The sequence below is a fragment of the Mytilus galloprovincialis genome, chromosome 6, assembly GCF_965363235.1.
Source record: "Mytilus galloprovincialis chromosome 6, xbMytGall1.hap1.1, whole genome shotgun sequence".
Classification (NCBI taxonomy): Eukaryota; Metazoa; Mollusca; class Bivalvia; order Mytilida; family Mytilidae; genus Mytilus; species Mytilus galloprovincialis.
In genome coordinates this window covers 13,737,724-13,751,852 of record NC_134843.1, presented here as the reverse complement: position 1 = coordinate 13,751,852, position 14,129 = coordinate 13,737,724, and the positions used below count along the sequence as shown (strand labels likewise).

Genomic DNA, 14,129 nt, shown 5'->3' with positions numbered 1-14,129 from the left:
AATTGGTGTTTCCACAAATTGAAAATATCCGTGGTAATTAGTATTATGACACAGATATATTCGAAAATTCAAACTTTATAAAGGCGTCTATTAAACTTTCAAGGAAACAATTTCTAATTAAGAATGCAAACATTTGCGTTTCATGTGAAAGGGAAGGAGATCTTTATATTTTTCATAAATTTCTTCAAGTTTAATTGCACTGTTATGACGATACAATGATGCGATGTCACTAACGTATTTAGTGATAAGATATTATATATTCTTAAAATTCTTAGTTGATTAATAAAATTGAGAATGGAAATGGGGAATGTGTCAAAGAGACAAAAATTCTACCAAAGAGCAACAGTAAAAATCCACCAATGAGGCATCAATGCAGCGGGTAACTCCAGCGTCCGGAGGCGTGCTTCACCTGGTCATTGAACAAACACGTATTCTGGTTCAGTGATAATGGACGTCATACTAAAATCCAAAATATACACAAGAAACTAAAGTTAGAAATCATACAAGATTAACAAACACAACAATACACAAAGTGAAACCAAATCCGAGTCCGTTGTCAGAATAGGTAACAAAAGAAACTAAACAAAAACAACAAAGAAATACTAGCAGTTACTAACATGCCAGCTCCAGACCTAAACTGATAGAAAGATCATGTCTTCATCATAAGAATATCATGTACAATCCATCCCGTTTGCGGTTTAATATTATACCATCATGAAATATATAAAAAGAACATGACCCGTACCATGCCAACAACTGATTTTAGAATAAATGTGCTTATTCTGACACTATACTGCTATAAGTGAATCCATATTATTGCAAAAATATGAAATCTTTAATGACATGACAACAGTATCGTAACTATATTCCTTCTTAATAAGTCTGTTTAAAGATTTTGTTAGCTTTATAGGTGAATTCCGACGTTTTTGTGCTTTGTAAAGAATATTACCATACAAAAATTAAATGTTAAATACCTGAACGTATAAAAGAGGGACGAAAGATACCAAAGGGACAGTCAAACTCATAAATCTAAAACAAACTGACAACACCATGGCTTAAAATGAAAAAGACAAACAAACAACAGCACACACGACACAACATAGAAAACTAAAGAATAAACAACACGAACCCCACCAAAAAACTAGGGGTGATCTCAGGTGCTCCGGAAGGGTAAGCAGATCCTGCTCCACATGCGGCACCCGTCGTGTTGCTTATGTGATAACGAATCCGGTAAATAGTCTAATTCGGTAGGTCACATTCAGGAAAGGGAAGGGGGTTGTAGTTACGACGTAAGGAACATATCCGATATCATTTGTGATACGGTTATTCCATAACGGTCAACCAACTCGTGATGGCGTCCGTAAAATTTACGAAGGGATGATTTCAACTTCACCATTTGGAACTTTTGGTTTAATAGCTTCCTTGTGAGCAGCAACCCTCTATCAAGAAAATCATGATAGGAAATGCAAGCACGGGAATATCGTATCAATTGGGAGATATATACCCCGTATGCAGGTGCTGCTGGAATGTTGCTACTTAGAAATGGAAAGTTCACAATTGGAAAGCTGAAATCATCTCTTTTGTCGTAAAGTTTTGTTTTCAACCGACCCCTCATTGTCAATTTCTAGATGTAAGTCAAAATATGAGGCCGACTTAACTGTATCTGTAGTATCCTTTATCTCTAACTCGATTGGATAGAAGCGTTCCACATAGTCACCAAATTTTGAATTATTTAGTGAAAGAACATCATCTATATAGCGAAAAGTAGAGTTAAAAGATATTGCTAACTTCTTATCTTTCTTCCTAAGAAGTTCCTGCATGAAGTCAGCCTCATAATAATAATGAAACAAGTCGGCAAGTAGAGGGGCACAGTTTGTTCCCATTGGACATATAAGATGTCTGCATGTTGAAACCTTTTTATATTCTTAATAAAAGACTACGTATCTAATGAAAAAATACGGGTAAGATTTTTTTCTCATAGAAATGAATAACATGTTCACGCAATCATCATGTTATTTGAAACTACGATATGCATTTTTTTTATGACACCTTTTTGAAATCACAATCAAATGATTTTAATTCGGATGCTTTAATATGACGTTTCTTTTTAAGGGACCAGTCATACATAATCTGCCAGATTCTGTGAGTTTTCTAGAGGACGTGAACAACAATATCCTATTACACAACTTGAATGTAACAGATGCTGAGGGAGACAATATAACATGTGCTCTTAATCCAAACAGTGTATTATTTGATGTGCAAGTAATTCCACCGAGCTATAACGGTATGCAATTCTAAATACAAAAAGTACAGTGTTAGTGATATATGGTTGTTTAAGCGTTTTCAGATAAGTATTGCTCTTTGGTTGTTTCTATTCTCAATTTTACTTCATTAACCATGTATCAATAGAATGCTAGCAGACCTATATATGTGTTTTTTTTTTCAAAGTATTGTAAAAATTTTAAACAACACTTTGGATTTAACCATCCTATAAATTAGTCAAATAAATTACCGATTATATTTGTACTATTTTTTTGTAGTCTTCCGATATCCCAGAATATACATTATGAATAATAGAACATTTTGAACTGTAAACATAAAGCAGACATAGTTTACTATAGTTTGATAAGAGACTTTCCGATTTGAATTTTCCCTAAGACATGTGTGAGTTTGATTTTATTGTTATTTTACATTTTTATAGAAATTTTTAATATACGATTGTTTGTTTTTATTTGTTTGATAGATTATGGAATATACCTGAAAGGAGGTACAACTCTAGATTATGATACCACACCTTCCTATACATTAACAGTACAATGCAGTGATCTAAGACGAAATGATACTGGAGTTTTTACGATTAACCTTATACAGAATTCGGTATAGACAATTTATTAGTGTACCTGATCATGTTGTATATTATTTTCACCAACAACTTATTTAACAGTAACACTGTTTTTTAAAAAGGACTTCCGCCAACATTCTTATGAATTTTGACTCCTTCAATTATTTCACCAAGTAACATTTTATGCGTTTTCATGTGGCTGTAGAAACATTTTGTTAAATTAAAGATTTGACCAAAATTACAAATATGGCACACTTTTTTATAATCTTTTTAAAAAGACTAAGTATTCAAATGGGAAAAAAAATTAAAAAAAACACGGATAAGATGGGTCCTTATAGGAATGAATAACATAGTCGTATTTGGCACAACTTTTTGAAATTTTGGATCCTCAATGCTCTTTAACTTTGTACTTGTTTGGCTTTTTAACTATTTTAATATGAGCGTCACTTATGAGTCTTGTGTAGACGAAACGCGCGTCTGGCGAACTAAATTATAATCCTGGTACCTTTGACAATTTTTTATTGTCATGCTAGAATCTTGATATTTGAAAAAGCGATATGCATTTTCATTAAGACTTCTTTTTGATATCAGAAACAAGTTATCTTATATGCTTTAATATGATGTTTGGTTTTTAGGCACCAGTCATTCATAATCTGCCAGATTCTGTGAGTTTTCTAGAGGACGTGAACAACAATATCCTATTTCACAACTTGAATGTAACAGATGCTGAGGGAGACAATATAACATGTGCTCTTAATCCGAACAGTTTATTATTTGATATACAAGTAATTCCACTCACTTATTACGGTATGCTTTTCTGTAAACCTACAGTGTTATGGATAAATAATTGTAAAAGAGTTTCAAACAAGTACTGTTTTTGGTTGTTTCTGTTCTCAATTTAACTTAATTTACCATGTATCAATGGAATGCTAGCAGACATAGTTTCGTATTTTTGTTTAAGTATTGAACAGTGCAGTATTAAACTACAACACTCCACTACAAATAATTTAAATAAATTTCCAGTTATATTTGTATAAAACTTTTGTATTCTACCGATATAATATTGATATACATTGTGGATAATGAACCGTTATGAACTCGTAACAAAACAAAAATATTTTATAGTTTGAAGTGTTTGATTTTTTAATTTTACCATTCTGATTTGAATTATCTTTTGACATGTTCGAGTTGTTATTTTACTTTTTTTTACCAAAATTGTGTGCGCCTTTTTAATAAACGATTGTTTATATTTTTGTTCGATTGATAGACTATGGAATATACCTGAAAGGGGGAACAACTCTAGATTATGATACCACACCGTCCTATCTATTGACAGTACAATGTAGTGATCTGAGACGAAATGATACTGGAGTTTTTACGATTAACCTTATTCGGAATACGGTAGTGTACAATTTGATTATGGTGTATATCATTTTCACGAAAAGCTTACATTATTTTACTGTAAAACTGTTTTCTCGCATGAATATGTTTTATGCTCATTTTATTTGTTTTCTGCTTAAACAGGTACAGGCAAGCTACCTGATCCCTATTTTCATTTTCATTTTGTCCTTAATCATCAAGAGATGCTATTTTTTTTTTTTAATTTAGACAGAAGTATATATTTTAATAATTTTCAAATCGTTTTTTGTAGCCCCCAGTTTTCAACAGTTTACCTACGAACACAAATATATCAGAAGAGGTCATAACAAAAACATTTCTGCATTTCTTGAACATCACAGATGTAGATGTTAACGACACAATATCATGTGTAATTACCGCGCATACTGACACATTTTCATTGGAAAAGTTACCTCCAACGTTAGGTTCGTATATATTATATTTCAATATACAGTGAACACTAACCGTTGTCTAATTTTTGTACTCACACTTTAAATTTTTCCACGTATCAAATAACCAGTCAGTAAATATTTTGTGCCAAATATTCCTCGAGCAAATGACAATATCAAAAGCTCAAGCACATCAAACGAATGGAGATCAGTTGTCATATTCCTGACTTGGTACAGGCATTTGCTTATGTGGTAAATGGTGGATTAAATCTGGGTTTTAGTGCAATTTGGAAAATATATTACAACGGATCAATGACAAATGCTTTAATAGCGAAACTATTTATATACTATTTTATATATATTTAATTTATATCACAAATGACACCTAATGAATCTAATTGTCATAGTCGGCGGCCGGAGTTATAAGTTACATCCTTCAAAATTGATGCCGACTTTTCATGGAATTTGTAAAAGGAGATTTGTTTACTGTTCTTTTGATCTGTTGTCAGTTCAGTTTAGACTTATGAGTTGAAATATACATTTGGTAAATTTATCTTTTTTTTGACAACGTCAATTTGGACTTTCATGATATTTGGTTAGTTGAAGCAGGTAAGTATGATCAACTTTATCTGTGATGTCAATTTCACAATTGTAGTTCAGACATTTCAATATGATACCATTATTTATTAATATTGCATATTTTAGATTACTATGGAGTCTTCCTCAAAGCAGGCATAATACTTAATTCTGATGTTACCCCGAGCTATGCATTAGTTATAGAATGTGGCGATCATCGTAGAAATGTTACAGATGTGTTGACTGTTGACATAATTAATCCAAATATGGTAAGGTATATGGAATACGAATTATATATATAGGCTAGTAATCTTGACGGTTGACAGAATTAATCTATAGTTGAGAAAAGTATGGAATAAGAATCACGCTACAAAAGAATGTAACCTGTTCGTAAATCACAAAAACTAACGAGCATGTTTAAATTTTGAGGTTGATGACAAAAACAAAAAAGAGATAGAAGAGATGTTCTGATTTTTTATGTTCTGCAGTATTTTTACTTGTTTACTGTTATCTTTGTATATTTCTCTTTACCGTAGTTATAGTCATTTTAGTGTATTTATTTTGTTCCAAGACAACAAAGAAATTTACACCAACTTTCTTATTTACCTACACTTTTATTGCATTTAACAACCTTTTGTATATTTAGACATTGTTAAATCTGCATTTATTATTGATCGAAATAGGCACCATGCATTTCCAATTTACCGATGAGTTGTGAAATACCAGAAACGCTCACCACGATGTCATTACTGTATACCATATCTGTTACTGACCCAACAAACGATACAGTGATATGTAATGATACCTCATCTTCAGCAATTTTCTATCTTCAACCTGGAATAGAACCATTTGGTATGTATTAAGTTAACAGGAAATAAAAATATAAAAAAAAAAAAAAAATTATGTAGAATTCACTATAATCAACACACAATACATCTTTACACTTCACATCATACACTTTTACACTTCACTTCTCAACACCAAAACATATACTTTGCACCATTACAAAATGCACGTTTTAATTGGAAGTTGACACCGTTCTAATGATATAGTAGTGATACACATGACATTAGACAAGAAAAAAATGCTTATCCAGCTATACGTGATATCAATGTCGAACAGTATGGTTATTGTCACGATGTGTAAACTGGTTATACCATATCGAATAATAGAGATATGGGATGACATATCAACGAATAACAGTCAGTATTTTAATTGGAACTAATTGCGCACCACCACCGGCCAACTAGTTGTGTTACTCATATGAGGCAAATTAATACAAAACCATCCCATTCTATCCAAATAGTTGTAGATATAAACAAGACGTTATTGCATCTGAACTAGCATCAATTCAAGTTCATAAGATTGGTGAAATATAGAATCCACGACTGCAAAAAGTATGTTCCGATATTTCTCTACTTGAGACAGTTTAATTATACTTTTTTTAAGCGCTAGGCTTGTCGAGCTTTTTAAATTTAACTGTTAAGAGTGGAAAAATATCGTTATACACGAGTTATAGTGGTGGAATCTGTTTCTATGTATGTAGAAAGTTGTGTTCTTTATATGTGACTCCATCATGTATGGTCGTCTTTTTCATGTCGTCACAATAGGAAAATGCATTTAAAACCAAGAAAAAAATTGATATCATAATGACATTTTGACCAATCATTTTGCGAAAACAGATATTTCACAAGTGAGGAGAAACGTTTTTTTTCGCACCGATCAAGAAATATGGAAATAGCACAAACATTTGAGAATTGTAAATACTTACTTACAGAAATAGTAATTACAATAATTTGGTTTTACAAGTACAGGTTTTACTATATTTATTTATGCTGACATTTTTTAAGTCTAAGGTTTCACATTATAATGTAGTTGAATGTTGAATGCATTACCGCAATATCGATTTGTTTATTTTTAGAGACCAACATATACATTAGACCAAATCAAGTACTTAATTACGACACCCAAAGGCAATACAAATTAGATATCTTATGTGCTGACCAGCGAAGGAACGTTTCTTCGATTTTCTTCATCTACCTTATCCGCAATATGCCTCCGTCTCTCATCAATCTTCAAGGCAAGTAATATTCACGTGAGAAAACATTTTACTTAATAATCATTTTTATTTTAAAAAAACCAAATACTAATCCGTATAAAAGACACACACAAATTTGACAGGTTTAAATGAGATTGCCAGCATTCAACCTTCCTCCTCAGTTTGGCCAGTAATGTAACAACACGCAGATAATAACAAACTATAAACAAGAATGTGTCAATAGTACATGGATGCCCACTCACGCTATAATTTTGCTATGCAATTACTAAAAAACTAGGTCAAAACCAATGTCAAGTAATTACAAAAATCATGCCCAATGCTTGAAATATCAATCAATTCAATTCCAATATTCACTGAATTTAGTAAATTGATAGATGCGTTAACTTTAACAAAAAACGATGCTGTGCTATGCCCACATAAAGGTATATAGCAGTAATATTTAAAGTTCTTATAATAGAATGTAGGTCAATTAGCTGTCTTTATATTGTTTTGTTGTTTGTGTTGTTGGGTTGCTGTCTCATCGATGTATACCCAACATATCATATGATTATACAGAAGTTACTGTTATTGTCTTAATATTTGCAGAAAAGTATCAACTTTAGTCTGAGACAAATTAAGAGAGAGTGTAATTAAACATAACATTAAACTGTATGACAAGGGAATCAAATGAAAAATTATTCAATATAAAAATAGATATCAACAAACAACAGATAAATGTTTCAATTTTAAATGAATATTTTGAATCCTTATTTTTGCAGCTAACACAAACATTTCATCAAAGGGTACAGTTGGACAGAATATATATACTGTACTTGGTACTGATCCAGAAAACGATCACTTACTTTTCAGTTTGGCGTCTACAAATGGAAATGAACCGTTTCAAATCAACCCATTAAGTGAGTTTATTATCAACGTCCGAGGAAATTATTATATTGCAAGACAAATTTCTTGATAAAGAAAGAAAAAATAATTTCAATAGAATGTTAAAATATTTAAATCCAATGCGTTTATTAAATGAGGGTCCACACATATCATTTAAGGGGGGTTGTGCAATTGTTGTTTAGAAGGTATCTGTTGTTCCTCTTTTTGTACGTTTTGAGCGAAAAATAAAACAAAATATTAAATACTAATAAATAGACTAATGATAGATTCCAGGATAAAAAACTGTGTACGCCAGAGTGTAATTTTAATGACTGATATAGTAAAGCACGCCAAATGAATTGTGAAGTATGAATAGGCTAAATTAAGAATCCAGTAGTCCTAGATAGCGAGTACTAGTATATTGGATAAGAACAGCGGTATAGTACTTTTACCATTATATATGGAATGTAATTATTATGTTAATATCATTTTTGATTTAACCTTAAAAGTGGGACGAAAGATACCAAAGGGGCAGTCAAACTCATAAATCTAAAATAAACTGACAACGCCAGGGCTAAAAATAAAAAAGACAAACAGACAAACAATAGTACACATGACACAACATAGAAAACTAAAGAATAAATAACACGAACCCCACCAAAAACTAGGGGTGATCTCAGGTGCTCCGGAATGTGGCACCCGTCGTGTTGCTTATGCCATAACAAATCCGGTAAATAGTTTAATTCGGTAGGTCACATTCATGAAGGGGAAGAGGATTGTAGTTACGACGTAAGGAACATATCCAATATCTTTGTGAAACGGTTATTCCGTAACGGTCAACCAACTCGTGAAGGCGTCCGTAAAATTTACGAAGGGATGATTTCAATTTCACCATTTGGAACTCTTGGTTTAATAGCTTTCTTGTGAGCAGCAACACTCTATCAAGAAAATCATGATAGGAAATGCAAGCACGGGAAATGCAAACACGGGAATAAGCGTCATCAGCCACAGTTTTATTATAGGGAAAACGGTACTATTTATTCTGCCATAGGCGACAATATTAACATTTTCTAAATTTACCACTTTTTAAGATAAAAACCTGGATAAAACAGTTATATGTTGTGTTAGTACATTATTATTGTGTTTTAAAAATTAAAGCCAAATAGTATCATGAACAACTTCCAACGGAGCTTGTTTATGTTATCCATGTCCACCGTCATTTTGCACCAAATTTATGAAATTTTACAAGTCTTTTCGAATAATTCTCTAGAAAATATTTCAATAGGTTTCAAAATTTATATTGTACATATACACACTGCAGTTATTCATATATAAATAAAAAAATATATTGTACCCTTACATCCAATCACAGCGCTCCTAATTTGACTTCCTTCACCTGCCTTGGGTACACAAAAGGCCAACCTAATGCTGGGAAAATTAAATACTACCGTTTTCCCTATTCTGTGACATAAAGATATAAAGAATTCTGATGACATTATTAATGCAATACTGGGCTATTGTGAAATCCTTGGCTATAATAAATACTTGTATGTCCCCAGTACTTAAAGAAACATAGATCATTTTATGTCCCTACCCCTACATGCTGGTTTACCTCATTCTCTACTTCTTTCAGAAAAGCCTTAAAAAACAACCTGTATCCAATCATCTTATCTTATTTAAAAAGAGTGATACACAGTTCCATTTAAACAGATAAAATGGACAGTTCCATTCAATTTGTATTCATTTTATCAAAAATTTACAACAAATGCACAAATTAAAGATTTTTCATACTAATCTCTATTCCATGCTTTAGTATATGCCATATTGTGGTTAAAAATTTCAGAGCTTGTTATAAAATCTATTATTCTGTCTTGAGATGATGAAAACAAAGATATTAGACACTTTAAACATTAAATATGCAAAATACTCAACTGTAAAGTTGCCTTTGTTGCCTGTAATAATCAATGAAAAAGCTGAATTATGTCCCTTGGGAGTATTAATTTCCACCAAAAGTCCTTTCAAACAGTAGGAAATTAAAAATTATTTATGTCTGATATAATAAAAGAAAGAAACTATAAAATGAAGCACTTTTGAAATATTTGCTGCATGAATTATCAAGAATGTGAACAATTCTTTACACAGGAGAGTATAAATTCTATGTAAATTTAGCCTCAATGGGCCTCTTTTTTTCTTAGATGAACAATTCTAACACTGAAAATGCTTCCAATGTGACCAAGTATTGCCTAATTCCATAAACAGTACAAACTTAACCAGACAATTTCCCATTTTAATAGATTATGTTTACAGAAATACCCAAGTGATACATATGGGGAATTACGCAGCAAAAAAGGCAAACATTTCAGTAAAAATTATTTGTCGCTACTTGAATTTTGGTGTTTCCAATTGAAAAAATCATTGCGAAAGGTGAAATCAAATACAAAAGATCTATAATATGGTGCATTTTACACAATATAGTTAGTATTGACATCCTAGAATAAAGTTTAACATCATTACCAATCAATTTGACCTATCATGATGACTCAGCACTTTTCTCAACACAGTATCGTTCCCAGTGAAAATTTCTATTATTTGTGATAAAAATCAAATGTACTTATCAAAAGGTTCAAAATAGTATAAAATAGATATAGGAAGATGTGGTGTGAGTGCCAATGAGACAACTCTCCATACAAATAACAATTTAAAAAGTAAACCATTATAGGTTAAAGTACGGCCTTCAACACGGAGCCTTGGCTCACACCGAACAACAAGCTATAAAGGGCCCCAAAATTACTAGTGTAAAACCATTCAAACGGGAAAACCAACGGTCTAATGAATTGAAGTCTGAGTGACTTTGATTTCCCTTGCTATCTTCAGTATAGGGAAAACGATACTATTTATTCTGCCATAGGCGACAATATTAACATTTTCTAAATTTACCACTTTTTAAGATAAAAACCTGGATAAAACAGCTATATGTTGTGTTAGTACATTATTATTGTGTTTTAAAAATTAAAGCCAAATAGTATAATGACTAACTTCCAACGGAGTTTGTTTATGTTATCCATGCCCACCGTCATTTTGCACCAAATTTATGAAATTTTGCAAGTCTTTTCGAATAATTCTCTAGAAAATATTTCAATAGGTTTCAAAATTTATATTGTAAATTTACATACTGCAGTTATTCATAGATAAATAAAAAAATATATTGTACCCTTACATCCAATCACAGCGCTCCTAATTTGACTTCCTTCACCTGCCTTGGGTACACAAAAGGCCAACCTAATGCTGGGAAAATTAAATACTACCGTTTTCCCTATACATAATACAGGGAGATAACTATATATACTAATAAACTAAAGAAACGATACAGGGCAATGTTTTTCCATATATAATGAAATTAGATACACTGTACCAAGGTAACCAAATGCACAATTGGTCTAATAATTGGTGTTATTTTCCTATCACATCCATTGATTTAAGGCAAATACGCGATTTATTTTTTCCAATTTTATTTATTTCAAAAATCGTATTACACTGAAATATTTAAAAATCGATATTTAGACACAAAACTTTAAACTTAAACATGGTCTGTTTAAAGTTGTGACTGCCTTTGCAGATATTCGAATACTTAATTGTCATCTTCGAAATTAAAGACGACTTTTGTCATCATTTTCCGCAAAATAAAATTATTTTCGTTGCAAATACAAAGTGTTGCTTTATGTGTCTAAAGCTCTGAAACAGGTAGCTTCCGTGTACTTCAAGAACTAGTTAACATTTACCGGACAACAAGTACTCTTCGGTCAGAAAACGACATTCTTCGAGTCAAACCAATAGTTACAACAAAAACATACGGTGATAGACGGTTTGATAGAGCGGCCGCCGTTTTATGGAATGACTTGCCGAAAGAACTGCGAAACACGGATCCGTGAATGATTTCAAGAAAAACATTAAAACTTATTTATTCAGACAGGCTTTTCCACATAATTGATAACCGGACGGTATTAGACTTTTATTTTATCTCAGTATATTTTAATGTATTATACTAACTTTTATTGCATTTTCATTTCCTTTACATTTTTTTTTATCTTTAGACAAAAAGCGATTAGTTAAATTTTTAAATTCAAGCACTTCTGAAGTTTTCTTTAAATACTTTTTCAAAAATTTTTTTTTTTCTAAATTATTTTTGAAAATAATTTTTAATTTTTATATGTTGAGTTGTATTTTTTACGGTTTCTATTTTGATTCTTTTATTTTAATTTGTTTATATGTACTTGTATCATTGTTTTTTTTATGCATTGTAAAGCGCTTAGAGTAAATTTTTATTTAGATAAGCGATATATAAGCACTCTAAATAATGATAATAATAATAACATGGTAAAGTATATTGATAATAGTATATAATTCCTATATAGTATAGACAATGATAGACGTTGGTGTGTTTAGTTTTAGTTTATACACGGATTTGTTTTCGCTTAATTGATGTATGACTATTGCACAGCGTATTACTACTGTTGCTTTTATACCTACTATAAAGTATTTACTTGTTTTACAGCTGGTGCTGTATCGTTGTCTCGTCCAATACAAACTGAAACAGTACCGGGATATGAGTTACAAATCAATATTACAGACGGCATGAATGTGGTGGGACCTAAAACTCTATCAGTACGAATAACAGGTTTGTTTTAGAATTATGTATTTTGTTATGATCTTTTAATTGTTTTATGCTATCTAATTATCATTCCCACTTTAAGCCAAACAGCACACGAACTGATTGACATAAAGATTCCTTAGGAATGAGACAAAGTATAGTAAGCCATAACAGACCCCACTAATAAAGGACAAAATTCAAAAGATTAAACCAACATCCTTATTTATGCTTTATTTTATAGAAAAATTTGGCACCCGCGAGCAATGCGTGTATTTTGTGAATCATAAACAAATAATACAGACAATTTATGGATGATGTTATGGAAAAAAATGTTTAATTTTGGAACGTTCATCATTATCGTTCACTCAAAACGAATTGTAAAAAGTTAGATTGTTTTTAACTGTAATCTGAAATAATTCTAGGATTAAATTTAAGCAAATAGCGGTTTATGTTCTTATATTTTCAGATGTTAATTGCATACCTACTATAGTTAACTTACCATCCACAATAAATGTTCTGGAAGGCATTAGTGTCGGGACCACAATATTTCAGCCATTGATACAAGACCTGGATAGTTCTGATGTTCATATATTATCTGTGTCGTATATTCCAGAAGACGGGGATATATATTTTCATGTAAATGATACCAGTAAGTAGGAGGCTATTATTTTGTCTAAAATTCAAATAAAAGCAACAGCAGTATACCACTGTTCGAAAGTCATAAATCGATTGAGAGAAAACAAATCCGGGTTACAAACTAATATTGAGGGAAACAACGAAACAACAGAAACACTAAAAGTGCCGACATCGTATTAATTCAGACCAATTCTGGCATACTGATTGTGCTCCTAACTTCTTTTATCATTTACGATATTGCCTCAATCATGTAACATCGGCATAAGTACTCATTAATTCAGCTTATTGACAACTTTTAACATTCATCTTTACTAGGTAAATTCACTCTTTATAGTAATTTTTTTTTACAAATCTGTTAAATAGGTAGACAGGTGTCAACAGTAGCTGAAATTGATTATGAAACGATCTCACCCAAAACCTTTTTGTTGATGATTAGTGTACAGGACTCGCTTATAGAAAGCAATGAAAACCTTACTATCAACATTGTTAATGTGAACGAACCACTACATTTCTCGAAGAAATATTACGCGATTGATGCATATGAAAACACAGTAAGTAATTATTTCCTCTAGTTTAATAAAACGTTCATGCAATTTCAAGTCAAAGATATTGAACACTTTTGGTATGATGAATGGCATAATTATTACATTGATGTTAAATATTTTTTTAAATGTGTACATATTTTTATCACGTGTTCAACCCTAAGTTGTCGGGGAAAGC

The 14,129-nt window shown here is 31.4% G+C and overlaps 1 protein-coding gene across 1 annotated transcript in view; it reads left to right on the top strand.

The window, feature by feature from the left end:
- LOC143078992 (cadherin-23-like) overlaps nucleotides 1-14,129 on the top strand; it is a 46,338-nt gene that overhangs the window by 28,018 nt on the left and 4,191 nt on the right. The window contains exons 29-40 of the mRNA XM_076254081.1: nucleotides 2,113-2,284; nucleotides 2,744-2,877; nucleotides 3,478-3,649; nucleotides 4,110-4,243; nucleotides 4,494-4,665; nucleotides 5,335-5,474; nucleotides 5,889-6,057; nucleotides 7,127-7,285; nucleotides 8,023-8,160; nucleotides 12,678-12,800; nucleotides 13,240-13,422; nucleotides 13,773-13,960. Coding sequence (XP_076110196.1) covers nucleotides 2,113-2,284; nucleotides 2,744-2,877; nucleotides 3,478-3,649; nucleotides 4,110-4,243; nucleotides 4,494-4,665; nucleotides 5,335-5,474; nucleotides 5,889-6,057; nucleotides 7,127-7,285; nucleotides 8,023-8,160; nucleotides 12,678-12,800; nucleotides 13,240-13,422; nucleotides 13,773-13,960 — 1,884 coding nt within the window. The remainder of the gene's footprint in view (nucleotides 1-2,112; nucleotides 2,285-2,743; nucleotides 2,878-3,477; nucleotides 3,650-4,109; nucleotides 4,244-4,493; nucleotides 4,666-5,334; nucleotides 5,475-5,888; nucleotides 6,058-7,126; nucleotides 7,286-8,022; nucleotides 8,161-12,677; nucleotides 12,801-13,239; nucleotides 13,423-13,772; nucleotides 13,961-14,129) is intronic.